Genomic DNA, 27,693 nt, shown 5'->3' with positions numbered 1-27,693 from the left:
TAAATCATGGAGAGGAGATGTAATATAATCATGCCAGGGATGTAATGGTGGACACAATTAGAGTTGCTAGCTAAATCAGCAAACCTCATAATGGGAGGGTTGCACATCATTTGGTTCTGTCCAATAACACAGAACATTCATTCACCTCACATGAAAGTACTCAGAGGAGAAACCTTGTGAGCAAACCATGTAAGATATTCTAGAGCAATGAAAAGAGAAATTGAAGTGAAAGATAGTCTGATATGAATCTAGGGTTGTGTTATGTCTAGTAAGGCTCTGTGAACATTATGGTTCAGTATTTGATCATCTCCATTCTTACAACTTCTGAAGGCCTTCAAAAGTGCTAGTCAGAAGTTACAGTCTGAGCCTCTTTATTCCAGTGAGTACTGAAGATCCAAATTAATGGTATGATCTCACCATGGATCCTTCTACTCTCTGGCTATGAAACAGATATAAGTGGTCAGCTGTGCATGGTCCCACCCAGACTCAACCAGGTCAAGAGGAAGAATGAATGTTCCACTATTTTTTATTCCTTAGCATTGATTGAGTTTTCTTCGTCTGGCATTGAAGCAAACCTTTGATAAGATGATGATGTTGACATGGCATCTAATATCTCAACGCTGAGCTTTGTGCCCACGTTAGATGAGAAGAAAAGATTTGTGAAGCAGTGCTTTTACGCATTCCTGTGCTCTTCTTAATTTGATAAGTGGATTAAAGAAATATATTTTAGAAATATGTGATGTCCGAACTGAAATTTGGAGACTTTAGATATCATTTGGATCCATTTGGATTCCACGTCAATTCTACTCATCTGCGACATCACGTCAACCCAGTAATGATTTGATGTCAAATATTATCTCAAGAAATTTCATCAACTATATATAAAGGGGTATATGATTGCTTGCTGGTCCATATCTCAGTGTATCTTCCACTTGTCGTTGCCTCCTCACTCGTTCTAACAAACTCCCAAGCACTTCAATCCGCAGCTCTCACTGCCTCTCTCATGGATGTCAGTTTCCCTTCTATTCTCTGCTGACATACCTCACTGTCGGATTTTCTGTACTTTGCTTTCTCCTTCAAACCTGGTTTCCTTGTTTCTCTCCAAAGCACTCAAATCTTAAGCTTCAAGCCTGAAGGAAAGGATCCCTTTCTCACCCATTTTCCCACCAAGAAATCAATTCTCCTTCTTCTTCTTCTTCTTCACATTTCTACTTACAGATCGACCTACCAGTCAACTGAGAGCTCACTGCAAGGAACATCTTTCCATAGACGCAGACCTCTCATCTCCCTCTTCTCTCGGTCTCTCCTTTCAACAGAAGAGAGTCCAGTCGTGCATCGTCATGTTGAGCACCGTGAAGACTTCTCATCCCATAAAACCGAGTCATGCGTTCTAACTTCTAAAAATGGCATCTTTATCACTTCCAAGGCGTAACTCCTCCGCCAGCCTTCTCCTCTTTCTCCTGCTATGCTTCCTTTCCTCAGACGCCCAACAGCTGGCCCCCTCCCAATCCAGGACGCTCCTCCGTCTCCAACGCCTCCTCGAGTACCCGCACGCCCTCGCCGGCTGGTCCAGCGCCACCGCCTTCTGCTCCCTGCCCCCTTCCCTCTCCCTTTCCGTCGCCTGCTCCGGCGACCGCATCGTCGAGCTCGTCATCGTCGGCGACCGCCCCGCCTCCCCTGGCGGCCGCAACGCCTTGTCCCCGGCCTTCTCCTCCGACTCCCTCTTCACCACCCTGTCGCGACTCGCGAGCCTGACCACCATCTCCCTCGTCGCCCTCGGCCTCTGGGGCCCGCTCCCCGGGAAGGTGGATCGCTTCCCCTCGCTCAAAACTCTCAACTTGAGCTCGAACTACTTTTACGGGGCGATCCCTGTGGAGATCATGACGATGTCAAGCCTCCAAAATCTCGTCTTGAGCGGCAACTCGTTCAACGGATCGGTTCCTGACCTCAAATCCTTAACTGCTCTCGTCGAATTGAACGTGGGCAGGAATCGCGTCGGTCCCGACTTCCCGTCCCTGAGCAGTAATCTTGTCGCTCTAGTTCTAAAAGACAACAGCTTTCGTGGAAAGATCCCAGCGAGTCTTGCATCCTTCCACCAGCTTCAGAAGTTGGACTTGTCTTCCAATCGCCTTACTGGGTGGATTCCCCCATCTCTGTTTTCTCTACGATCGATACGTTACTTGGACTTGTCCCATAACACGTTCACCGGAGAAATTCCATCCAATGTTTCATGCGGCGAGGAGCTCAGATTCATCGATATAACGAACAACCATTTGGTCGGAGGATTGCCTTCGTGCATGCGATCTAATACTTCGACCAGAGTGGTGCTGAGCTCAGGGAACTGCTTGAATGCAGGGGATCTGAGGCACCAGCATTCCGATGCGTATTGCAATGACGCAGCAGTAGCCGCAGTTTTGCCTCCGGCGAGCAAGATCAGTGGCTCCAAGAGCAATGTAGGTGTTATACTGGGCATCGCTGGGGGTGTTGTCGTCGGGGCAGCCTTGCTGTTGTTACTGGTCTTCTTGGCCTTCAGGAGAGCAAGAGTAGAGGAGCCGAAAGTCATTGCCTTACCCAAACCAGTGGCCACAAAATCTCTAGCTCAAGACAGTACAAGAACACCAGCTGAAGCAGGTAAGAAAGCTAACCTTCATGCAAATCACCAACATGATATTTCTCTTGGATTATTTGTATCTTCGATCTGTTCCAATCGTAGATTTATCTACCCAGTTGTAATCCTCGATAAAGGGCACATGTATGGGGCAGCGAGGACAGGAACTCTTGGGTCAATACCATACAGAGTTTTCAGCATGTTGGAGCTGCAAGTGGCAACCAATGGATTTGATCCATCAAACTTGTTAGAGGACAGTGCGCGAGGGCAGGTACAACAACAATTCTTAAAGAGTTTTGTTAGCAAAATAAGATGCAAGTCTTCATCTCTATATTGATGTGTGAGTTATTTTGAACAGCTTAGATGACTGCTGATGATTTATTTCTCACTGTCCTGCTCTAAATTTGCATTATAGAGCATGTTAAATGGTGCTCAAAGTTAAAATAAGGTTGATTCTGTTGCCTTTTCAATGTTCATAGATTATTATCATCTGGTGTTTCCGATCTGTATAGTGAAAATGTCATAGTGCGGCACTAAGATTTTAGGATTCATGTATATAGGATTTTAGTGAATGAGTTCTTTAATAGTATGACATCACATTTTAAGATGTTTTAAAGAGGGAAGTTAGAAAAGAACTTGTAAATTTGATGTGCATCTGATTAGTTCATACATTCATCAGATTATTAGTTAATATCTGGAAGAATGTCTTGTTTCTTCCATGATTCATATATAGCTTCATGTTCTCTTGTTATATGAAGCAGAGAAATCAAAATTGTTGCTTGAAATGCTTTGGAACTGACTAAATTGTGTTTGTGTTGGTCTCATTTAGTTTTATAAAGGTTCGCTCCAAGACGGCTCTCTGACGACAGTCCGACGCTTGAGATTGAATCAAAAGTTTTCACCTCAGAGCCTACCTCAGTACCTGGATCTCATCTCAAAGCTCAGGCACCATCACTTGGCCAGCATACTTGGCCATTGCATTTTTAGTAGCCAGGATGGTAGTAACACTACCACCATGGTATTTCTTGTTTCTGAACTTGTCACTAATGGAACTCTAAGGAGTCATATTACTGGTAACAAGAATGACAAATTATCATATTGATTTAAGATTTGAGGGCTTCACATAATTATTCTTGATGCTCTCTGTGACTGTAGAGTGGCGAAAGCGCGAGATGTTGAAGTGGCCACAAAGATTAGCAGCTGTTACTGGCGTTGCAAGGGGAATCCAGTTCCTGCATACTGTGACAGTTCCTGGTATCATCGGAAATGATCTGAACATAGAGAACATAATGTTGGACAAAACTCTGACAGCAAAGATAAGCAATTACAATCTTCCTGTGTTGCTGAAAAATAAAAACAGTAAGGTACTGCAAGTAAGAATTACAATTACTGCAATTGTTCTGTGTTTCAGCTATTGACTGAGTTTCTATTTCGGATCGATCAGGGTGGTTATGAAAGGCCCTTTGTCGTGGCAGATGATAGAAATCTTGGCAGGTAAACTGTCATAAGCATGTTTCTTTAAAAGTTGGCAATTCAACCAATAAAAGTGGAAGCATCCATGGTGGATGTGGTGCTTGCTAGAAAATATATTGGATAGAATTCATGAAGCCGACACATTTGAAACTGTGTTCCTTGGTAGCATTTTGGGGCAAATATAACTAAAAAAAAGCAGACAAGGATAGAAATTCATCTTGACCGGGATCATGTTTTTTCTTCCTTGTGCTTGCAGTATTCACAATTTGGAACAGGGTGAGAAAGAAGATATTTATCAGCTTGGGGTCATCCTTCTGGAAATTATCACAGGAAAACCCACTGGATCCAAAAATGAGGTGGATTCTCTTATATCTCTGGTATGTGGACTTCTTTTAATGCACTAAATTTGTAAGTGGGGTATCATCTGATTAGGATTGATACATCATCAAACATTTATACATTTGATTCTGCTCATATCAATAATCAATTTCTTTTGCATAATGACTACTTGGTACATATCAGACATTAGCAGTTCAATTCACAGTAGATTGTCAGCTGAGATCAGGCAGTTTTGCACACTTGCAGAAGTCTACTTGTCTAAGTTTGCCTGTTGATTGAAACTTCTACACATTAGCCATCGGAATCCAAATCATTCATTGTTCTCTGCAGATTCAAAAGACATTGACAGATAGCCCATCAGACCTGAAGGAAATTGCAGACCCCACCATTCAAGGCACTTACGCTGTCGATTCCTTAAGAACAGCAATCGAAATATCCCTGAATTGTGCGTCCAGAGATCCCAACCAGCGCCCTTCGATCGATGATGTTCTCTGGAATCTACAGTATTCGGCGCAGATCCAGGACGGCTGGGCCAGCAGTGAAAATCTAAGCATCCAAGTCTAGTTCTTGAGGTTGAATTGTTATGCCTGGCACATTACTCATATTTTGGCTCTATTTCTGTTCTTTTTCTTAGGAAAAAGGCTTTCAACTAGGCAGTAGATCTTTGTATTATTGCATGCACTATATATCGATCAAACCACTCTTAAGTTAAATTGTGTTGTACCTTAAAAATGTAAAATAGGCTTTTGTTGCATCGAGATCACAGCCTCGTTCCGAAAACTCCACTTTTCTCGGAACATAGCATATGAAGGCCTCATTCTTTTTTTCTAGATTTTTTTTTTTTATACAAACTAGTCAGAGTTAATTCCAATTGATGCTATAGGGTGGTTCTTTCATCCCGGTTTGCGATGTGGCTCATCTTCATGCAATCTTGGCTAACTTAATCTTTTTCTTTTCAATTTTTGGCTCATTGAAATCAAAATTTTGTTTGGCTCAGAAATCCTATGATGACAAGTTTGAGTCAAATTGATCAGGATTGATATATATATATATATCAAGTCAGACATCAATTCAACTCTTAAATTATGACTTAATTTTGTTTTTAAAATTAGAATGGATTTATTATCATTAACTTAATCTTAAATATTTTAGATTAATGATGTAGACTAAATAAATTAATAGGTTACTAATCTCATCAAGTCAGATGTTAAAGACTCTCATCAATTTAGAGTTATCACTTAACTGTATAATCTCATCAATTTAGCTCCATGGAATCACAGTCGATACCCTCCTTGTGGTTTGGACATGCACGCAAACTTGGTAGAAGAAACCTTGCTGCAGCTACGCACGTTCGCTTTCATTTCAGGGCCATCGCCGCGCGAGGACGCCCAGGAGCGACGATGTTTCCCTTTGAATCGTACGCCACGACGCCGGAGAAGTCGGGGAGCTCGCATTTCCCTCCCATCAGTATGTTCTTCTGCCAGACGCACGCTTCGGCTTCCTCCGCCCCCGGCTGAACCTGGTGGACGCTTATCACCGGCTCGGGGCGCCGGCGGCACCACCGCCTGCCGTGGGAAGCGCACGCCATCAGCGCGAACGCGCAGAGCAGCAGGAACGTGGCTGCGGCCCCCAAGCTGGCCTTGGTCGTTCCCGCGATGAGGCTGTCGAGAGGGAGTAGGCGAGGCATCGTGGAGGATCTCCGGTGAGCGGATGGACTCAATTCTACCTGGCTGTGGATCGAAGCACATCGCATTTGTAGGGCGGAGTTCGTGGAGTTGTTTCAGGAAGCATTCCGGAGAAAGCAGATCAACGACTGTATGTGAAGTGGTTTAGGAGATCCAACTAAACCATGCCTTCTATCGTGTTATTAGGGGGGGGGGGGGGGGTTAATTATATATTATCCCTACTTAATTATTTTTTTAATTTTTTTTATTTTTAAAAATTATATTAATATTTTTTATATTTATAAAATAAAAATATTTAATCATGTTTTTCTTTACTATTCTATTAATAAAAACACCACACCACACCACACGTGTTTTGTGATAAATCAAAACGAAACAAAGTCATGATCATATAATATTTTCTTTAATACTGACAACAATATAAAAAGAATCAGATTAAATATTTTATTAAAAAAATATATAATTAAATATTTCACTTTCATACGTATAGAATTATCATTATAACTTTTAAAAATATAAAAATCGAGATATTAAAGATAGTTAATTACAGAGGATAATCTATAATTAGTTCGTTTTTATGTTCTTTCTTAGCATAAATATATTGAAATTATCAAATATTTTAAAATTTAAAAAATAAGAAAAAACATAAAAATTATTGTATAATTCTTTCCTAAATATCTCGTTATCATTAGAATTTATAAAGAGGATGAGAGAAACATATAAATTGTTTAGAATTTTGTGATCGTCTCATGAAAATTTTAATATTTTCGATGAACATAAAAAAATATTATCAAAAAAAATAAATTTTATTATGTCAATTTTTTGATATATCGATCACTATAATTTCCTTTGAAAACTCCTGAAACAAAATTCATTAGTAGCTACGAGTTCCTGAGAGAAAAAAAATTGACAAATCCAGAATCTCTCTCTCTCTCTCTCTCTCTCTCTCTGTAGTCGGAAAGATGAAGAAGACTACAAAAAGTTGCAAAGTTGATGGGAAAGATGAAGAAGACTACAAAAAGTTGCAAAGCTAACAGGCTGTACAACAATTGCAAGGCAGCATCAGACTAAGAGAAGAAGAAATGAAGCGAAGCTTCCTTTCAGTAAACGAAGAAGAAGACCATCCACTAACCATGTTTCACATACATTATAAGAGGCTGTTGTGATGAAGTCTTCCCGCATTCTTCGGGTGGGCTCTTCACTTCCATCAGCAGCGCCACCACCTCCTTCATGGTGGGTCGCTCCGACGGGGATGAGTTCACGCAGAACATGGCGATCCCCAGCGCCTGAAGCATCTCTTGCACCATTGGGTCGTGCATTCCTCGTATCTTTGGGTCCAAGATGTTGACCGCAGGCTCCAAGCTGCCCATCTTCTTCTTCATCCACTCTACTATGTGAAGACTGTCACCAACCATCGGCTCTATGGCGCTCCGCCCGCTTAGAATCTCTAAAAGGACCACCCCGTAGCTGTACACGTCGCTCTTCTCTGTGATCTTCGTCGTGTACCCATACTCTGTTACGAGCAAGCACGTCAGGAAATGAACTTGGAACTGGACGATACACACAGATCTCAGCTTTACCTGGTGCTATGTATCCATATGAACCAGCAATCCTGGACATGGCATGGTGGAAGTTGGGCGAACTCATCAGCTTCGCCAATCCGAAGTCGGCCAGATAAGCTTCGAAATTGGAATCCAACAGTATGTTGTTGCACTTGACGTCCCTGTGAAGAATGGCTGGGATGCAGTCATGGTGGAGGTAGGCTAAGCCCTGTGCCGATCCGAGCGCAATCTTGTACCTTGTGTCCCAGTCCAAGTTCCTGTTCTCCTGCAGAAGCTGTTGCAGATTGCCATTGGAGATGTAGTTGTAGAGAAGCAGCTTGACGCACTTGTTGGAGCAGTAACCCAGTAGCTTCACGATGTTTCGGTGCCTGATATGCCCGAGAATCTGGATCTCCGACTCGAATGCGTCGACGAGTTCTTCTTCCTTCTTCGTTTTCCAGAGCTTCTTCACCGCGATAAGCTCGCCACCGGGCATCTCAGCCTTGTAGACCATCCCAGAGCAACCTTTTCCGATCACGTTCTCATCCTTCAGCCACTCGAGGATGTTGTCAACCGTGAAGTTTAGCTTCTGGAACGGGATGAAGGTCCACGGGTGGGAGAAATCATCACATCCAGAAGACGGTATGCTCACTGCCTTCTCTGCTGCGAGCTTTCGGTTTCTGCCGACAAGCATCCACGTCGCTGCCAACAAGAGAGCGGCGGAGCCCAGAACGGCACACGCTAGTGCCACGGTTTTGATTGATTTGATGGCAGCTCTGGGAGCGAGGTCGGAAGAACAGGTGTAGCCATCGAAAGAGGGACAGAGCTCGGGGTTCCGGAGGTAGGAGTTGGTTGACAGAGTTCGAAAGAATGGAGTGGCGGGAATTGGCCCGGAGAAATTGTTGAATGAGATGTTGAGGAAGGTGAGACTGGTGAGGAGGCCTAAGACTTGGATCCCTCCACCGAGCATGTTGCCCGAAAGATCCAAGGACTGTAACCGCGTCAGACCGGAGATCTCCTGTGGGATTTCTCCGACGAGCCGGTTGGATCTCAAGTTCAAGCTAATCGTCAAGCTCGTCAAGGAGCCGATCTCAGGAGGGATCCGACCCGAGAGGCCATTGCCACTCGCATCAAGCAAGGTCAGTTTCTGCAGGTTCCTTATGGATCTTGGCAATGAGCCAGTGAGCAGATTGCTCTTCAGGCTGAGCTTGTTCAGGTAGCTGAGATTGCCGAAGCTCGCAGGGATTCCTCCGGCGAAGCTGTTCTCGCTGAGATCGAGCTGTTCCAAGTTCATCAGATCACCCAACTGAGGAGGGATTTCCCCGGCGATGTGGTTATTGTGGACATCCAACAGCTCCAACACGGTGATATTGGCAATCTCAGGAGGTAATTTCCCGGTGAAATTGTTAGTATAAAGATCCAAAAACACAAGGTTTTGCAGCATACCGATCTCTCTTGGAACTTCACCAGCGAGCTGGTTCTCTCCGAGCCTCAATCTGACCAATGACTGGCAATTCGCCACGCTTGGCGGCAGTGACCCCGTCAATGAATTCCCCAGCAGCAGCAGCTTGCTGAGCTTGTTCAGGCCAAAGATCTCCTCCGGGATGGTCCCTGTGAGACTGTTCTTGGACAGGTCAAGGGCGTAGAGCTCGGTGCAGTTGCCGAAGGACCGTGGAATGGTTCCCGACAATGAGTTCCCCCACAAGAAGAGACTCTGCAAGGACTTCAAGCTCCCGATATGCCATGGAATCGACCCGGACAGTTCGTTCTTGTCGAGCTGAAGAGCAGTCAAGCTGCTGCAGTTGCTCAACTCCTCTGGTATGCCACCCGTGAGCAGATTGTCAGAGAGATGGAGCTGTTCCAGGAGCGCCAACCCCCCTAGCTCGCTGGGGACTTCCCCCGAGAGCTTGTTCGCGGACAGGTCAAGCACCACCAGCTCCGAGCAGTTGGCGAGCTCGCCCGGGATCGGTCCCGTGAGCGAGTTCCCCCACAAGAGCAGGCTAGTGAGTTTCTGCAGCTTACCCAGTTGAGGGGGGATCCCGCCGGTGATCTTGTTCATGTGCAAGTAAAGATTGGTCAGCTCCGAGCACGAGCCCAACTCCGGCGGAACCGAACCGGAGATGTCGGTGTCGTAGAGAGATAACGTCTGGAGGTTCACCAGGTTGCCGAACTCTGCGGGGATTGCACCGGAGAGGCTGGTGGCGGCGGCGCCGAAGGTGGTGAGATTGGTCAGCAGACCGAGCTGCGGCGGGAGACGGCCGGAGAGGTAGGGGTTGCCGCCTATGCGGAACTGTTGGAGAGAGAGCAGAGATCCAAGTTGGGAGGGTATGGAGCCATCTAGGAGGTTGTCTTGGAGGCAGAGGACCTGGAGGGAGGTGAGGTTGGCGAGCGCGGGAGGAATGGAGCCGGAGAGGCGGTTGGAGTTGAGGAGCAGGAACTGGAGAGAGGCCATGGCTCCGAGCCGCTGCGGGATGGGGCCTGACAAGGCGTTGGAGGACAGGTCGAGAAGGCGGAGCGACGCGAGCGCGCCGAACGAGGGTGGGATGGCACCGGAGATGTTGGCCGAGGAGAGGTTGAGGAGTTGGAGGGAGGTGAGGGAGGAGAGCTCAGGTGGAATGGAGGTGAGGTTGAGGAAGGTGTTCGGCAGCGAGAGGGAGATGACCCTGCCTTGAGGTGAGCAGGTGACTCCTTGCCAAGAGCAGGGGGTGGGATGGGAGGAGTCCCACGAGGGCAGCAGACCCGGGGAGGAGCTGGTGGAGGCTGCGGCCAACAGGGACAGGAGAGCCTTGCCATCAGGGGAGAGAGAGACGGTCGGGCTGATGAAACTGAGAATAGCCATGGCGAAGAATGAGAAGAAGAGTGAGCCAGTGGAAATGCTGCCGGCCTTCCTCATATGGGCTGTCTTCCTCCGTAACTGGTGGTGGATGGCGGTGAAACGGTCTAAGGATCACCAATCAACACCACCGTATGCAGCTCATTTGCTGTGCTCTCTGGAATGCAGTGAGCAAGGGTGGAACTGGAAGCGATGAATGTAAGGGAGGAGGAATAGATCTCAGACTCTTGACCAAAACCAAGTGGGATCAATCAAGGTAGGAGGTGAGAATGCTTTGGACGAAGGCAACGATGGAAAAAGAAGTTGGAGGGAAGATGAAGATGGCACAATGGCACTGGTCACTCGGGTGTTTCGCTTGGAAGCAAGAGGACTCCAATTGTCTTCTCTGCTTCACTTGAAGATGCAAAAGGCTCTCCAGAGTAAGAAGATGAAGATACTGAAGCTGGAAGAAGTACGTGACTCAGATTCCAGCGCACGTCACAGGCAGAGAACCTTAAATGCTTGGATGTGAGGAGTTCCGAGATTTACCCACGCAAACCAAGGGCGAGGGAGAAGGCTGTGCTCCATGTGAGAGAGGCGTAGAAGAGAGCTGCACATTGCTTCGGCTTCACCCAATGATCATATGGAGGCCGAAAGCGCAGGAGAAGGTGTCTGCCGCTGCGTTACTGCTACTACCACACTCTCCTCCCCAACTCTTCAAGGTTTCAACGTTGCACGAAGTAAATGATGGGAGATAGAAGAAGAGTCAAAGCCTCAAGAGGGCTGATGATATCAGTCAACTTGCTTGCAGCATGACTTCAAGCCCACTTGGCTTGTCCCGTTCCCCATGATGGGTGGTGTGCGGCCATGTTCTTGATGTCTTACTATCTACTAGGGTTGGATGGAACTTTGGGCAACCAATGATCATATCATCTAAATTTATGCTTGATAGGTATAAACCAAGCAAGCTTTGAGAAATGGATGTGGCACTTGTCTCACTGTGAATCTAACAAATAATGAATGAGATTAGGATCAATTGTTGATCCAAATTGACTGGGGAAAGGAAAACATTTTCCTTTATATCAACATCAAATGCATCATATTATTTATAGACATCACCAACAGCATAATTACGATGGGCTCTGTGAGATGGGCTTAACCAAGGCAAGCCTACTGACACCTCTGGTTGGGATTGCTATCATCCCATCACGTTTAACCTACCCAAATCCCTAATCCCAAAACCCTAATCCCCACACAATCGCATCCCAAATGACCAAACCACCACCGCAACATCTTCTTCACCGCCCACCCAACCCAAGCCCTAACCAAAGGCCAGTCGGGTCATTCCCCCTGTTCTCTGCATGCCACCCATCTCCGCCTTGGGAAGGGGAGGTTTGATGATAGCAGAGGCAAGGCAAGGCTTAGGGGAGTGTGATAAAGTAAAAGGGGAGGAGGGGCAAACCCCCTCTTCCATGTTTTGGGATGCTGAAACGGTAAGACTGATCTCGATCACAGCCTTTCCCCTTTCGCTTCGCTTGGGGTCACTGCATGGGTTAAAAGAAGGTGACGAAGGAGGGTCGAATGGCAGCAGCAAGCTGCCATGGGGTTTAGATTAAGAGCTTTGGGGTTTCCGAGGTGCGAGGAGTGGGTTCGTTTTGGGAAACGGACCAAAGAAATGAGATGTGAACAAAGTAATCGAAAAAAAACCGGACCGGTCTCTGGGTTTGTGTGTACAAAATTTGTGGCACGGTTCACAATCTCAGGGTCCGATTGGGCGGGACTTGAAAATAAGCTCGGCCGTCCCCCCAAGTGATGTTGTCTCGGGAAAGACTCAAGTCGAATCTTAATGAACCGAACCGGGCTTGGCCGGACCGGTTGGATTTTGTTTTATTGGAGTATATATATATATATATATATGTTATGTCTGACCTATATTAAAATAAATTATTATTATTTTCCTGTTTTGCTCTAATGTGAATTATCTATGTGAAAAGAAATATATATAAAATTTTATTATCATAAGAATAATGGTAAAGACTTCAGCAATTATCACAAAGTATTGGATTTGAATTCTATCTTCATCATTTATAATATGTATCTAATAGCTAATTTTTGAGTTGATATCCTTATTATTGGGTAATTAAATTTGTTTCGAGTACTGGAAGTTTGAGAGTCTATACAAGAAGTATAATTTATTCATCTAAAGAGCAGTGGCTATGCGTGGTGTTCATTGCTCAAGGAAAGATGCCAATGACTATCTATTCCATGCATCGAGGACTTGACCTAGTTTATGTAAAATATACGTCGCAGATGTGCTGGAGTTGCCACAGGTTTATGTAGAGAGGTATAATGAGAGTCATAAAAAAGAGTAATTAAGGACATGGAAAAAGAAGAGGTCAAAGGAAATGATCATGCCGAGTGTTTTACCATTCACGGAGCATGATAACTCTGCAGATCTTTATGCAACCACTAACATCACTCACTTGTTCTCTCTTTTAATTACAATGCCTGGGAAGAACAGCTTGTCTGTATTGTTGTTCATTGGAGCCACGGAGGAATCTGTCCATACCTCCTCATGTTTCTGAGCTCAACACCATTTATTTTGGTGTTGTTTTATGTCGGACTGCAGATGGAGTTTCAACTCAGAGTTGGGTTTCCCTCGATGCAGCAGGTAATTGGCTTTTGAATCATGCATGCATGCATGTATGTTAGTCATTCATTGCAGCCGCAACGTAGCAGCAAGGATTTCTCTGTGGAATATGACAGAATCAGGTAGTAGCAAATAGACCTCACGGCACGCTGTAAAATGATCAGAACCACATAGAATCGGCTTTCCCATTCTAATCTATTACTACCAATTTTATGTTATTATATCGACATGAATCGTTGGAATAGTAGTCGAACTTTGTAATTACATTAGATGGTCAAAATAGAAGTTTCTATCCTATCCATCTTTGGTACGTTGACTTTGAGATGCTTGCAATGTAGATTTCTTGCCTGGCTTTAATTTTATGTTATTATATTAACGATGTGTCTGCCTGACGACAGGTTTCGGTGGTACTATTTATGTTATGTGGACCGACGGAATGCTGCACCAGCTTGGCAAGCATGGAAGCACCCCCACTGCAACCGATGCCAACTAAGTTCCTCGAAATAAAGTATTTTTAAGTAGGATTACTTTTCATTAAATACTTAATTCGGTGCATATTTATTTTGCGAGCAAATCGAGTAGGATTATTTTTATTAAATACTTAATTCGGTGCATTCAAAAAGCTATAATATTTTCACCCCAAAAGTATGACGACACAGACAGACGGCAAACGGCAGTACTCGCCGAAGACGATCGGCAAGCTTGTTATACGTATTTAGGGTTCTTAGTTCACATGCACTACAGCATGGGATGTAACCTTGGACTCGATACGTACTAGTATGCAGACGTAGCCGCTAGATCGACTGGACGCAACAGCCGCGTTCTCTTCTCCTGAGCTTGACCATCATCCCGTGCTGCATGCGAAGCAGAACTGCGTTCTTCGGCGCAACCATCTGACGGTCGAGCACCTCGACCTGGAAGTTCCACACCACGGCAGCCGCCACCGTCTTTATCTGAGTCAAGGCTATGTCTCTCCCCGGACAAATCCTGGGTCCTGAGTTGAAGGCCATGAACTTGTATGCTGGCACGTGCTTTGGCCTCCCGTCCTCTGCTATCCACCTCCCTGGATTAAACTCCATGCAGTCCTTCCCCCATATCTCCTCCATTCTTCCCATGGCGTACACCGAGAACAAGATCTTGTCGCCTGGCTCGACCTTCATGCCGCTCGGTAGTACGTCCGGGTTGACGGCGGTCTTTTCCTCGTAAGGGACCGGTGGGAAGAGCCGCAGCGTCTCGCACACGGCTCCGTGCAGGTACACCATCCTGCCGAGCTCCTCGGCGTCGAACACAATCGACTCCTTCTCCCTCGACCGGTGCAACGATAGCTCCTCCAGGATCTTGGCCTCCGCCGTGGGGTTCTTGGAGAGGAGCCAGAAGAACCAGGAGAGGCAAATGGCGAAGCCATCTCTCCCAGCGATCATGAAGGTTAGCACGTTGTCGCGGAGGAACTTGTGCGGCTCAAATTTACCCTGGATCTCCTCCACCACGTTGTCTATGTAGGATGTGAGAAGATCGTTCGTCCTAGGAGTGGAGGTTTCTTTCTGGACTGCGTTGATGTTGGCCACCCGTCTCTCCTCCCTCCTCTCCGATATCACTTGGCATATGAAGTGGTCTATAACTTCCCAAGCCTTCGCCAGCTTCTTCTCTGTACCAACGTTTAGCCTTTTCAGTATCTTCCACCAGCTCTTGGGCACTGCATGGCGGAACAGCAACGCCTCCCAAGCGTCATCGATGGCCACAGCGAAAGGTATCGCAGGCAAGTTAGCGGAGAGACATCCGGGGTCGACACCGAAGACCATAAGGCTGGTCACGTCGAACGAGAGCCTCATGAACAGATCCTGCAGCTCCGCAACTTCTTCTCTCTCGGACTTGAGGAGTAGAACGGGCAAGAGACCCTTTTCGGTCTTCTCTCGCGTGGCGGTGGCGACGAAGGACCGGAACGAACGGTCGCCGATATAGTTGTGCGCCAGCTTTCGCTGGATCCTCCACGACTCCGCGTCGGCGTTGAACAGGCCGTCACCGAGGATGTCGAAGACCTCGTTGAACTCGTCGCCTTTGCGATAGTTGGAGAAGTTGCCGCTGAGGATATGGTTAACGTTGGCCGGGTCGCAGCTCAGCACCATGTCCATGCCGAGGAACCACGGACCACGGAACAACCAGGTGCAACCAACATGTAGGAGGAGATCGGCGAGGTAGTCATGGAGGTGGTGGAAGTGGACGACGACGGCGGGGAGCATCCCGAAGACCGGCCAGTTGATCGGCATCCTCGAGTGGCGTAGAGGGAACAGGAGCAGGAAGAGGAAGCAAGCGATGGAGAGAAGGATCTCAGGGTAGGCTTGCACGAAGCCAAGCATGGGAAGTGGCCACGCAACAGCCATCGGTGGCGGAGGAGATGGATGCTCTTGTTGATTCCGATGCTGAGTGGGGAGGGGTGCAACGTCTATTTATAGTGCATGCGGTGTCCCGTTGATCATCATGCTGACGTAAACCAGCATATCTCCAAAGTATCTTCCATGCTTCAAGTCTAATTAATTAAGTAATTAATTATTGAACACCTAAAAGGGTGATTTCCCTATAAAAAAATCTTTTTTTAATTTTTTTTTCCCAAAAAGACGTCCTATTTTACTTCTAGTGATATCCTTAATTTAGATGAGACCCAAACTTTCCCACTTCTACATCAGTCTCAAGGCATTATTGATCGGTTCATATATTAATTTTTTGGGTTATTATAGTGTTTTAAATATCATAATAAAAATACTATAAAGTAAATAGACTTATAATCTCAGTCAAACCAATTTTCAAACCGTAACAAAAGAGATAATAAAATATCACTGATAATTTTTTAAAATAATTTTATAATATTGTTAGAACCTCAATAATAACACTATAGTGATATTAGAAAATATTATAAGTGAGTGAAGTGAGATCAAAACACAATAAACTATTTGGTATGTATTTATAGAAATTTAAGAATAACATCACCTAAATAGAGATAAAAAAAATAGTTCACTATATTTTTGGTTACCACAACAAAAAACATAATATGATATCAAATATTATAACACCTATTTGAAAATATTATAAATGACTCAAATAGACTTATAACCTCAATCAAACTAACTATAAGTTTAAAAATATGATATTATAATGGTCTATGAGCAACGATAATAAAAAAATAATATAATATGATATCTTTACTAATCTTATAATATCTTCGTGAATAAAAATACTGTAAAGCTATTAAAAATTATTATAACGGGCTCAATGCATCCTAAGGATCTATCCATAAGGTGTCTCCAGAACCAATAAGAAAAGTATTATTGTAACTTTTATTGAATGACTTAAGTATTATTCAAATTAAGGGATATCATTTGAAAAAAAAAAGAAGACAGGACTCCTTTTAACAAAAATTAAAAAAGAGAGATTCTTTTTTGAGAAAAATCATCTTGACATTACAATTATTTTACAAGATTTATATATATTTTTTTAAACTTCAACTACAACTTGCGGATGCCGATTGTTATCATGGACACCGAACCGACCATTGACTTGAAGCTTTTGGATTGTTGAAGTGAGCTATGGGAGAATTAAAGCTTTTGGATCATGGACAACTTGTGTGAGATGATCGACACGAATTTATTGAAATGATGGCTGGCTTATGGTTGCGTATGGGCCGCTATGGGAGAATTAAAGCTGAGTGTTGTCGAACTGATTCAAAGGTTAGTGTCGTCAAATCGAAGGGGATTATTCTATAGATCGAAACAACGTCAACGGAGCGTCGGCGGCCGTAGTCCATTAATATCCGAAGCTGTGATGCATGCATCCACGCGTTGGTTTGCATGTTGTGAAGATAAACTCGTCATAAATCCAAATGAAATCTGTCGCGGAAGATAGTGGCATGAAGTTGTTTGACAGTAGCTATGAAACAAGATAATGACACTGATACCCCCCAACAATTAGGGAAAGAGGTACGAATAGATTTAAAGTAACACGAAAATGCGTGGAGTCACCAACACATCACACTCAGTCATGGCATGAGAACGTGGGAAGTCACGTTTCTCATCTACAAGCCATGTTCTTTAGGAGGGAAATCAATAAATAATAAATATGTTCAATTTCATGTTTTCGTAATAAAAACACCAGCAGTTCTTGTGAAGGCGAGGCACTGCCATGATGCGGTATCAATCACATTTCCCAGCATAACAAGACCTGCATTTGACACACAATGGCCTTACGGTTGCTGCCAAGGGAGGTAAGGCTTTTCGCCTCGATGCATAGTGTGTTATCGGTAGACAGCCAGCCACAAACACCTGTTGCACGTATTTCTAGCATCCGCTGCGAAGATTGAAAGCTCGAAGCCATTAGCACATTCATTCATGTCATATACTTTTGCTGGTATTTTTTGCAGTGATGCAGCCGATTTAGGTCATTCGACACCTAGCAAGGGCAAAGAACCCTTTCCTTGAGAACTTTCAGGGCCTCTTGCAAACCATCCTTGAAACCATAAAAACACTGTTTATAGAAACTAATTCAAAGAAACCTTGATTGTGTGCCTTCTGCAACTTCATTCTAGTTGTTTGCATACCTCGGAGGAGATTCTATCAGCAACTTTAGATGCTTGTGCTTTTATCTCAGGAGATAATGACAATTTTATGGCCCTTGCCAGGCAATCTGCAGCCTGGCTGATGCTTGTAGCATCGTCGTTGTCTGGAAACAGATGCCAACTTCGTAGCGGCTCGGGTGCAACTCCTATCCAGTGAAGCCTCTCTGCCCAATAGAACTGATCCAGTATGAAGGGACAGAGAATCTGCATGGCTATATGATCCATCAGTTAATACAGTTCAAATTCAATAAGTGTGCTTAAACTTTTGATATTTCTCATGACTCGAATCAAGAAGGAAAAAAAAATTAACAAGACCAAGAATCCTTCTGAAATCTTGTGGCCATCATGTTGTGATGTCTGGACTTCCGCCAATTAAAATGCTAGAAGCATAACAGATAACCATAGCGAGATTAGCAAAATTTCAGAATTCAGCATAAAACCACTGAACCAAGGAAATCACATCAAACAGTAGAAATTTTATTTTCTTTAATGGTCATGCTTATGCTTTTAAACTTCATGACCAGTAATGCTGACATACATTATGTCAAGCCAACTAACAATACTTGCCAATCAACATAGATCAGCACAAACTTATTGTTCGGTCAAACCTTCATTTTTTTTTATACTCAAATAGAGCTTCTGCCTAGGAAGAATTAAAAAATGAATCAATTTTGGGGTATGCCTACTAAAAGCCACAAAATTTTGATAAAATAAAGTTGATCAAAAATTTTCAGACATGTTCATACAAATTTAACCTGAGGGATTCCAGCATGTAGTGCTGCAGCAGTTGATCCACTGGCAAAAGAAGATCATACTAGGTGAAGCACATAGTTCCAAGAAAACTCATGTAGAGATCAAATACAACATTCAAATCCTTACCTGCCTCCATGATGAATTGCAACTGCGCATTTAGAGAAGAGCCAGCTATAAGGTATCGAACTGGTCATTTCAAGCCAAAAGAACATTTATGAATCTTAAGATAGAAGTAAAATATTAAGAACAAGTATGGATATTTCAGTCTTCAGAGATTCACAAACCCAGAAAAGCAATAAAGCCGGTCACTGAATAGGAGAGTGCCATGTATATTGCTGGGTGGCGGATTTGCTCTGTTTGATGATTCACAGGCAATTGATTGTATGGCAGCGTCTAATGGTTCATATCCAGATGAGAAGAGGATAAATCTGTGCTCTGTGACATCTAGAACAGCTTTGAGCACCCTAAGAAATGCATGGGGATTTTTAAGAAAGCCCATGCTGTGGAATAAACAAAATCCGTCAAGTGATTAAAAGAGAGACAGAAAGTGGAGTGTTAGTTGCGCAATGAATTGCACAGATAAAAAATATAGTTTAGCAATAGCACGATGCATTTCAAGTAACAAAGTCACACCACAGTTCTTGATCAGCCCTGGCTATTAAGGCGTTTAAGATAAGCTTTCTAGCATATTACAAAAGACATTGCTGAATTGGATGAACCACTGAAATGAAAAAAAGAAAAAGAAATGTACTCTGAAGTAGAAAGAAGAACATTCATGTTACCGTACTCTGTTTGGAAAAATAATAGAAAGCAGCAATTATTCTACTATTCTGACTTTCCATGTCCTTCTTTATCCTAATATATGACTGTCAATGAAAGACAATAAAGATATCTGAAAAAAACTGAGTACATAGCCCAATAAAAGCATTAAATATCAGCTTCATGATTATAAAAGCATAGTCAATCTTTTTTTGCTAAACATGCTGACCAGTAAGTTTATTTTAGATTCTGAAAGGAAATAGAACAAAGAAATTACTTATTATTTTCACCCTGAATTATATCAAGTAACATTTTCAATCAACACTAAAATTACAAAATAAGCAATGACACTGTTCCAAGTCAGAAGGGATATATGATGATCCAGAGCATCTGAGACCATGACCTTGATAGAAAAATGTGAATTTGGAAACAAAGAAGCACTGCCTTCTCTTATGTTTCCCTTTTATTCTTAACTAACAATATGCTTGAATATTATGCAGAACCTGAATCATGAAATTACAGTTTCAGGTTTTGTTTCTATTGTGTTGTTAAATATAGACTAATGGCATTATCATTAAATACAAATCCTATTTACTAGGAACTTGGATATAACAAACAAGCAAATCTCAATATAAAGATTACATAGACATCACATACTCAACTCAAGCAATAATATTATGGCACAGAAATGTTGGTTTAGCAAATTGTAGCACATGGTAAACAAGCTACCTTCCAATAGAACTTAGCCCAATGAATAGTGGTAACTGTGGATGAGAGCTTTTCATTAGGAACTGCTGTATATCAGCATGAATTGTGCACAGTTCGCTCATTCCAGTCATAGAGCCATTAGGACTTGCAGACATTATGTCCCTACATTTGTTACATGAAAATTGCCACTCCAAAGGAAGAAACCAAAAACCGCAAACATGAATATTTAGTGGCCAGTAACCTGTTATGATACTTACATCAGTCCAACTTGAAAATATTAAGCAACAATTATCACACAAATGGAGGAACGAAGAAAAACAATAGACAATGACAACACAATAGAGTGTCGTTGAAATATAATAAAACCACAGGAAAGAAGATTAAACCCTTTGGTCTATTTCTCAAAGCATTCAATGGATACTCCGACAAGTAGGCTGATAACAAGCTGACTGGGAAATTAATAGTTAGATCCTCTTCCGGCGCGTACGTTGAGACTCAGAGGACTACAAACTGGGAGACACTCCTGGTATGGATGCAATGTTGCATTACCCATTTATTGTAAGGTCCAGGTAGATAAAAGATGAGCTAGGTGCTCGCTAAAATTGTCAGGTTATTAGAGTGATAAAATGAACTTAAAAATGTATCGCAAAACTCACAGATTTAAAAGAATCATTTATCATCCAAGCAATTTTCATTACCTGGGCACTCCACAATTTCCTTGCTGAATCCATACCTGCTTAGCATAAGACATTAAAGCGTACAATTTTAGAACAAGATATTCAAGTCTAAATCATGGATTGCTATGCTGGTATATGCAATTTTACTTGCACAACAATGCACGACAAGCTAGTGCTTGTCTGGAGCATGATGGACACATCACAGAGGCACACCATGGAGGCCCATGCTGTGACAACCAAAATCCGGATATACATGGCACAGAGTGAAAGTGTAGCTATTTGCTAAGTAGCAAGTCAAATGTAGTTATGGAAGATTTGGGAGGAAAGGCTCAATATACCCTTGCATTCATCTTTTTTAGAACAGACGAGAAAAACTAGTCATGGCCAAAGGACATTCTGCAAAGCTCCAACAAAGATAGGCCAGCTCGATCAGTACAGATTCAGAAAAAGCAAGGATAATATCTATATTAACCAAAAAGGTGCCATTAAAATACAATTTAGTACTACTTGGATTGCTAATCTGTTGACTTTATTGGAGCTTAAATCTTTCCTGTCTTTGGCTTCACAAATCATCTACGTGTTTCATTTGAAGGAAACTCCGAATCCTTGTTAATCATGGGAAGTTCATAACAGAGATATGTCAGTCGAATCATCAAATCCATTTTGATATCTTCTCATCAAAATTAGATTCGAAAGTCATACAAATAGCACAACTAGAACTTTTCTTCACCTGTCCCTAATCTTTTATTGTCCCAGCTTCAATACAGAGCTAGTAGTCATGGACCTTCAATTGGTTTCCTTAATACATTATTCTCTTTCCTTTTTTCTTGTATGCAATACATGCACCTTGCAGAACATGCAGGTCATACCCATTTTTCAATATTAAAATCACTTTCTTAAGTGGTTGCTAATGAAATGTATTAATAAAAGTCAGTTTTTGGCTGTGTAAAGAATCTCACAAAATGAAGTGAACAACATAATTTGTTCTTGTCTCAAAGAATTGATATTTAGTTTTGGGGGAATAATTCCAAGCATGACATAATACAAAAATGATAAAGAACCTTACATTCTTTGCCATTTGTAGAAGTGCAAAATAAATCTTCCAAGAAACTAAGAATTAAAACAAACAAATATTGACACTGAAAACTCATTGTTCAATTCTAAGCAAGAAAAGGCAAGAGTCATAAAATATATCCTCTTTAATCAGAATGCAGTCTGCAGAAATAGAATCGTAAATTTAATAACAATTAGAATCTTACAGTAATATTGGCGAACCTGCATGCATATGCCACACCGGAAGATTCGTCACCGGATCCTGAAATTCTCGAAAGGTAACTTAAACTTCCTGACCTATCTTAAATGAATAACTAAACTAATGACAAATTTAGTGGATAATGTTGTAGAAATCACTCACCATAAAAGGAATAGGACTCAGCTTTAAGTACTCACTTCTCCATCTCCCCCAATCTTCCGTGAAAAGCGGCCACATCCAGTGGACAACATCCTTCCAATTAACCTATTCACTTTGGGATGAGAATCCACATTCAGGTTCAAAAACAGGTATATTCAATTGGCTAGTACAACACATTATAAACAATTCTGTGTACAAGAGAATTCTACAATTCATGTAAATTACTAGAAAGAATGCAGGATGAAATTCAGTATATTAACCTCACAGTCACTGATAAATACCGAAATAAACTTAATCACAATCAGGTAGCATACTTGGAGCCTGCAGAATATGCAGTTAGCGGGAACCAAAGAGTTGATTCATTTGATAAGCACGAATTCACCATGTATCTAACCAACCCATAAGTTGCTAAACTGACAGCTGCATGGTTGGTTACATGCCATTTGCTAATGGTCTAGTACATGAGGTCCCCACCAATGTGGGATCTCGAGAAGCAGCCTTATTCCTGCCACAAAGAGAGAGTTTCCATTACTTCAATTTTTATCACAGTTTCCATGGCTCAAAGAGATAGCTTTCATGACTCATCCTCTTGCTAGTGTTTTATATCACATTATTAGAACTGTGAATTAGGTTTGTAGAGTAGAGACCAGTAGCATACAATGATACAAATGGTCATCTGTTCTGTCCATTTATAAGTCCCCTGCACAGTCCTACCTTACATATCATGATGATCGACAGCAAGCACATTACAGAAAGCTAGGAGGTTGAGCCATAGCCCTATCATACGGTTAGTCTTTTATGACCTAGATCACCAAGGTTTCAATGGCAGAAACAACTTTGTTGCTTGCAGATGTAAGACTGCATACATTAACCCTTCTTCCTGGATCAACATTGACAGAAGCCTTGTACACTGGGTTGTCTTTTACATTATATAAATATAATAACTTATTAGTCATTATCCCTTATAACTATTAGCATAAACACCATTATGGGATGTTAGTAAAGTAAGCTGGTCGCCTCTATAGATCTTCATACAATGTCGCTATCAGTTTCCTAACCTATCATATTTTCCATATATGTCACCTTAAGGTTCCTAGGCCTACACACAAAATCACTATATTTGTCTTTGACTGGTCTTCTTTTTCAACATACCTAGTATCATATTGGTCCATTTTTATCTAGGTATTAATGTAGGGGTTGAGTGGTGTGGTGTGGTGTGATGTGTGGCAAGCAAAAATAAAGAGTGTGATGAGAGGTGAGTCAAAACAGATTGGGAAAAACAAGTGGTAGCAATGAGGATGCTAACTCATCTTCCCAACCACGACTTGACTAACTTTGATTAGTTTAAATAATGATTTAATAAATCTAAATAAGCAAGTGCAAAATAACTATGTAAATATAATCAAATGAGGTTAGAAAGCTCACTTTGGGTGGAAGGGCCGGAAATGAAGTATAGCAAGAGCTAGTCCTAAACCAAATATAATAAAGAGCTGGATCAATCATATTTTCCAAATTAATACATCACATAAGGCTTGAGGGCAGGGAACATTCCTCTCGTAAACAGCCTTTAACACAAATAAAATGATCTAATTATCTTGGCTTTGGAAGTTGAAATGGTGGTCGAGTGGATGGTGAGGTAGAGGCGGTGGCGTATAAGGTGGTGATTGTCAATGGCGGCTGTGTTGACAGCGATCAATAGCTGATGTGGTTAATGCCTTTGGTGGTGGTGCCGCTGCTATGATGGCGACGATACTGTTATGATGAAGACAAATGAGACGAATCGCGAAAAGCTGGAGGGAATTAAAATAAGATAGGGTAGAGCCTCTCACACTTGAGAACTCTCTCCTCACTTAAACCTCTCATCTAAGGTTCTTACTGGCTACAAGCACTCAATTCTTCATTTCTTTATTCATTCCTTCCAAAATGGGAGGGTTACAATGCTTTTATAAGGATGGATATCCCTTGGATGTGTGACACATACCCTCTTCTGGAAGAGAAGTTGATAGGGATCTATAGGGTGGAGGCAAATGTCCACCCTTAGATAAGTGCTACAAACCTCATTCTAAAAGAGTGGTGGGTAGGGGTCCATAGGACGAGGACAAGAGTCCACCATTGCATAAATATCATATACCCCCTTTTAGAAGAGAGAGGGTTAGGGATTCATAAGATAGAGACATGTGTTCACTTTAAGATCTTCTACCGTGTGCATTTTAAGATGCGTGCATGACATCCCCCTTTGATGATTCCATACAAGCCCAAGCCAAAGCCCAAAACAAATGTGTCTTATGACCAAATCCTACTACAATCTAACAAGAAAATAAAATGTGTAGGATGAGCCCTCCAAAGGCATTTAAGCCCATATGGCTTTGATGTAGCAATCCGAAGCTCTCTGCATCCTCTTGGACTACCGTAATTGTGTGATGGCATTCTAATCCCCATTAGGTGTCCTTTTAATCATCAATACCACATCACGTTATGTGCTTGAAAAAAAGAAGTTACATGAAAACAAACACATGGCAAGATAAGTGAAGTTCCAATATGCCATACAAACTTATGTTGAAGCAAGCTATATGCAATGAAAGGATGACAGAAACATAGATGACCACCACAGAACCATAGCATAGACAACACACAGATCAAAATAGATTACTGCATATAACTATCTCTATTTTGAAGTAATGGCAAGTCATACCGTGTTAGGAGAAGATTCTTGAAAATAATTGTAGAGACATGGGAGCTCTTGCTTGAATCGACGTTCAAATGATGAAGGAGCACTATATTAGCAATGCAAAGAATTATAAAGAGATAGACATGAAAATAAGTTATATAATAAAGAAAATTTTGGCAAAAAATAGGACCTTTAGATATTTGCATAATTGTGCTTGAATTAATTCCAACATAGGCATGAAGGTAAATGTGTACAACAGCAGAATTACACCTTTCATCAAGCACAAACAACAGAAGGCACATTTTTTACTATAAGGCAAATTCCAATCTGTGATAAATTAATAATTACTCTGTCATCGCCCATCACCAAATACATAAAAACAAAATAAAACAAAAATATAAACAAAAGAAACAAAAAGATAAATACAATTAAAAAATGTAACCATGCAGACCTAATATGGCTCAAGAAGATGTAAAGTGGCCTAAAAAGATACAAAAAACAATTAGTACAGGTTAAGATCAGAAAAACACAATGTCACATGCCAACCACAGATACAAATGAAGGAAAAGTGTCAATACTAAAAAGAAGTAACTAGTATAAAATAATTCATACTTATGATGGGCACATGACTAGTCTAGCTTATTCCTTGAGAATTAAAAATAAGAAATCATAAAATTATGTTAATAAGCCAAAAAAAGTCATTAGAGACATTTTTTGCAATAAAATGTTTTAAATGCATGGCATGGATAAACAATATCTTGATTTATAGGGGAGAATGAATGTCAAAAAAAATTACAGAAGCAATAAGCAGAACTTGGATACCTATATGGAACGACATAAGGAGAAGCAATAACACATCGAATTTGAAACATTTCAGCAAGATGCCATCCTTCCTGTATCATCAGGTAACAAAATCAGTCACAAACATCAGAGTTCACAGTTATTTGGGTTCAAAGCTTTTTAAGAAAGTTATTAGAAGAAAACAGACAGGAAATTGATTTTTCCAAATACAAGAGGTACCAATGCAAAGAAATTTATCACAATAAAATCATCCTTCATGCTTGGATAATCTCCAAGAACTCTTTCAACCACAGAGAGACACTGTTGCCTGTGCTCTGCCTGAATCCTCTTTTTGTGCACGGAAAACGGCATCTGCTCAGAACCTACATAGGGGCAAAGAAATAAGTCAGCACCCGGAAAGTTTTAAGGAACATGAGAAAGTAGAACTCCAGGACACTTCAGATGTTACCAAATTGATGAACCGAAAGTACAGGGGGTGAGGACACTGGGATGTAGGCGACATTCTTAGCTGCCAGATGTTCGCTTAAACTCTGCAATGGTAGCAAATATCATAATAACAGAAAAACATTCCAAAGGTCATCAGTCGAGTAATCAGAAGGAACTACATCCTTTTGGTACAGACCTGATGAGCAAGATGGGTAATCAACACAACATGATACTGTTGTTGGTCACAAGCAAAAGCGGCAGCGATCGCCTAAGTATATACAAAAGATGCTACATTAGATGTCATTCGAGTTTCCTAAAAATGAGAAGATGGTGGCCAGCGTGTTACTAATATCCAGCAACCAATGAAATTAATATCACTAATATCCCACTCCTCGCTTATCCAACCCAAGCTTGCAACTTCTAGGGTTCTAAATCGAATTCTATTTCACTGAAATAGGTACGGAAGAGATTGAGAGTTACGGCGATGGGAAAGACGTCGCCTCTGGTACCGAACGCCATAAAAATGGCTCGAGGCCTGCGATCCTCAGCCATTTCTTCCTCGCCCTCGCCCACGTCGCCCCGCTTCATCCGCTTGAGAAGCTCCTACCGCCGCTTCGCTTTGGCTCGGTTTAATTTGACGGCCGGTAAAATCATTATAACGGCTGCTCCTACGATTCCCTTCACACGAAATAACAGTTGTTAGGATCCGTTATTTACCGGTCATGTTTTAAATTTTGAATTCCGATATGACGTGGCATAATATGAAATCAATATTATAATATTGTTTCATGATTAATATATATAAAACCAATGCAAAGTAAATTACAAATTCACATAGTAGTAAATCTAATATAAATCTAAGACATAGTATTACAATTAAAAATTTATATTGATATCTCCATAGTTATTAAAGTAAAATATGTATGCTAGTTTATTCTAATGACGTTAATTTTACTAACGAAAATATAAAAAAATAATAAAAATATAATTATAATATTTCAGTTAGTGATGTCGAATGGCGACGATGCTAGCGTCGATGCCGACGTAGTTGTTGAGTGGCCATTTTACCGCTCTACATATGCATGTGACGCTCCATCACTGCAAAAATAAAGTCTGTTGTCAAAGCTATCGCAGAAATACGTCACATGTCGAAGCAGATTCGGAGATGCATGCCCCACTCGCTGATACCAACATCGTGCCCCTTGTCACCAGCCTCCTTAACCACCACTACCACTTGTCCACAACCAAGGCTCGAAGAATATCATCGTTGCCCTCCTCGACCTCTCTATCTCCACTCGCAAGACACTTATGTGCACCATGAGCATTCTCAACACCCTCATCATAACCCTCCGCCTCCTCTCTCTTGTTATCGCAACCGTACTGCTCCATCATCGAATCAAATAAGCCTCTCATTACCACCCTCATGGACCTCATCAACACCCTCAGCGTGCTAATTAGGTTTATCAAGGACGTACTCAAAGCCTTCTTCACCGTCACCTTCACTTAATCGCACCGCCCCTCTTCATGCTGGTGATGAAGGACGAGTAGAAGGGGATGGTAGAGGACGTGACAAGATGCGATGAGAGCATGGAGGCGTTCTAGAATGGTTGGGGAGAGAGGGAGGGTAAGGAAAAAGGTTACGGTTGCGTTGCTGGATCTAGTAAAGAGTAGCAGAGATAGTGGTGGGGGACCTCAAGGAGGCGGAGGCGATCGTGAGAACTATGGCCAACAGTGATAGTGGGGTGAGCGAGAGGGGGAAGAGCAAGGCGAGGTGTTATC

The 27,693-nt window shown here is 42.2% G+C and overlaps 4 protein-coding genes across 9 annotated transcripts; 1 reads left to right on the top strand and 3 right to left on the bottom strand.

Annotated features, from left to right (window-relative positions):
- The first annotated feature begins 901 nt into the window (after nt 1-901).
- On the top strand, nt 902-5,178 carry LOC103969376 (probable LRR receptor-like serine/threonine-protein kinase At1g14390). Of its 2 annotated transcripts, none has more exons than XM_018818880.2 (7): nt 902-2,631; nt 2,746-2,879; nt 3,438-3,681; nt 3,764-3,972; nt 4,053-4,102; nt 4,338-4,458; nt 4,751-5,178. In XM_018818880.2, the coding sequence occupies exons 1-7, from the start codon at nt 1,404-1,406 to the stop codon at nt 4,982-4,984; spliced, it is 2,220 nt and encodes a 739-aa protein (XP_018674425.2). In that variant the 5' UTR covers nt 902-1,403; the 3' UTR covers nt 4,985-5,178. The 2 variants fall into 2 exon arrangements, with proteins under 2 accessions (XP_018674425.2, XP_018674424.2); XM_018818879.2 differs by having other exon boundaries at nt 2,728-2,879.
- Nucleotides 5,179-7,086: 1,908 nt separating this feature from the next.
- On the bottom strand, nt 7,087-11,205 carry LOC103969375 (LRR receptor-like serine/threonine-protein kinase RGI5). Of its 2 annotated transcripts, XM_009382881.3 has the most exons (3): nt 11,008-11,205; nt 7,686-10,921; nt 7,087-7,618 (listed from the first exon to the last, which is right to left on the bottom strand). In XM_009382881.3, exons 2-3 carry the CDS (start codon nt 10,537-10,539, stop codon nt 7,233-7,235), a joined length of 3,240 nt encoding a protein of 1,079 aa, XP_009381156.2. In that variant the 5' UTR covers nt 10,540-10,921; nt 11,008-11,205; the 3' UTR covers nt 7,087-7,232. The 2 variants fall into 2 exon arrangements, with proteins under 2 accessions (XP_009381156.2, XP_009381155.2); XM_009382880.3 differs by having other exon boundaries at nt 7,686-11,205.
- A 2,697-nt stretch (nt 11,206-13,902) lies between these two features.
- LOC103969944 (noroxomaritidine synthase-like) lies at nt 13,903-15,486 on the bottom strand. Its single transcript, XM_009383577.2, has one exon. It carries the CDS (start codon nt 15,484-15,486, stop codon nt 13,903-13,905), a length of 1,584 nt encoding a protein of 527 aa, XP_009381852.2.
- A 1,556-nt stretch (nt 15,487-17,042) lies between these two features.
- Nucleotides 17,043-26,547, bottom strand: LOC103969374 (sterol 3-beta-glucosyltransferase UGT80B1). 4 transcript variants are annotated; one of them, XM_065088317.1, is made up of 15 exons: nt 26,395-26,547; nt 26,111-26,182; nt 25,937-26,018; nt 25,708-25,850; nt 25,510-25,580; nt 24,712-24,793; nt 22,023-22,124; nt 21,868-21,923; nt 20,630-20,664; nt 19,953-20,172; nt 18,749-18,964; nt 18,591-18,650; nt 18,467-18,506; nt 17,649-17,915; nt 17,043-17,545 (listed from the first exon to the last, which is right to left on the bottom strand). In XM_065088317.1, exons 1-14 carry the CDS (start codon nt 26,500-26,502, stop codon nt 17,673-17,675), a joined length of 1,530 nt encoding a protein of 509 aa, XP_064944389.1. In that variant the 5' UTR covers nt 26,503-26,547; the 3' UTR covers nt 17,043-17,545; nt 17,649-17,672. The 4 variants fall into 4 exon arrangements, with proteins under 4 accessions (XP_064944389.1, XP_009381154.2, XP_064944388.1 ...); XM_009382879.3 differs by having other exon boundaries at nt 17,043-17,602; nt 17,694-17,915; XM_065088316.1 differs by having other exon boundaries at nt 17,694-17,915.
- Between the last annotated feature and the right edge of the window lie 1,146 nt (nt 26,548-27,693).

Source organism: Musa acuminata, chromosome BXJ1-10 (assembly GCF_036884655.1).
Source record: "Musa acuminata AAA Group cultivar baxijiao chromosome BXJ1-10, Cavendish_Baxijiao_AAA, whole genome shotgun sequence".
Taxonomy (NCBI): domain Eukaryota; kingdom Viridiplantae; phylum Streptophyta; class Magnoliopsida; order Zingiberales; family Musaceae; genus Musa; species Musa acuminata.
Note: the sequence above shows the minus strand (reverse complement) of the source record. Positions and strands in the feature narration are given on the sequence as shown.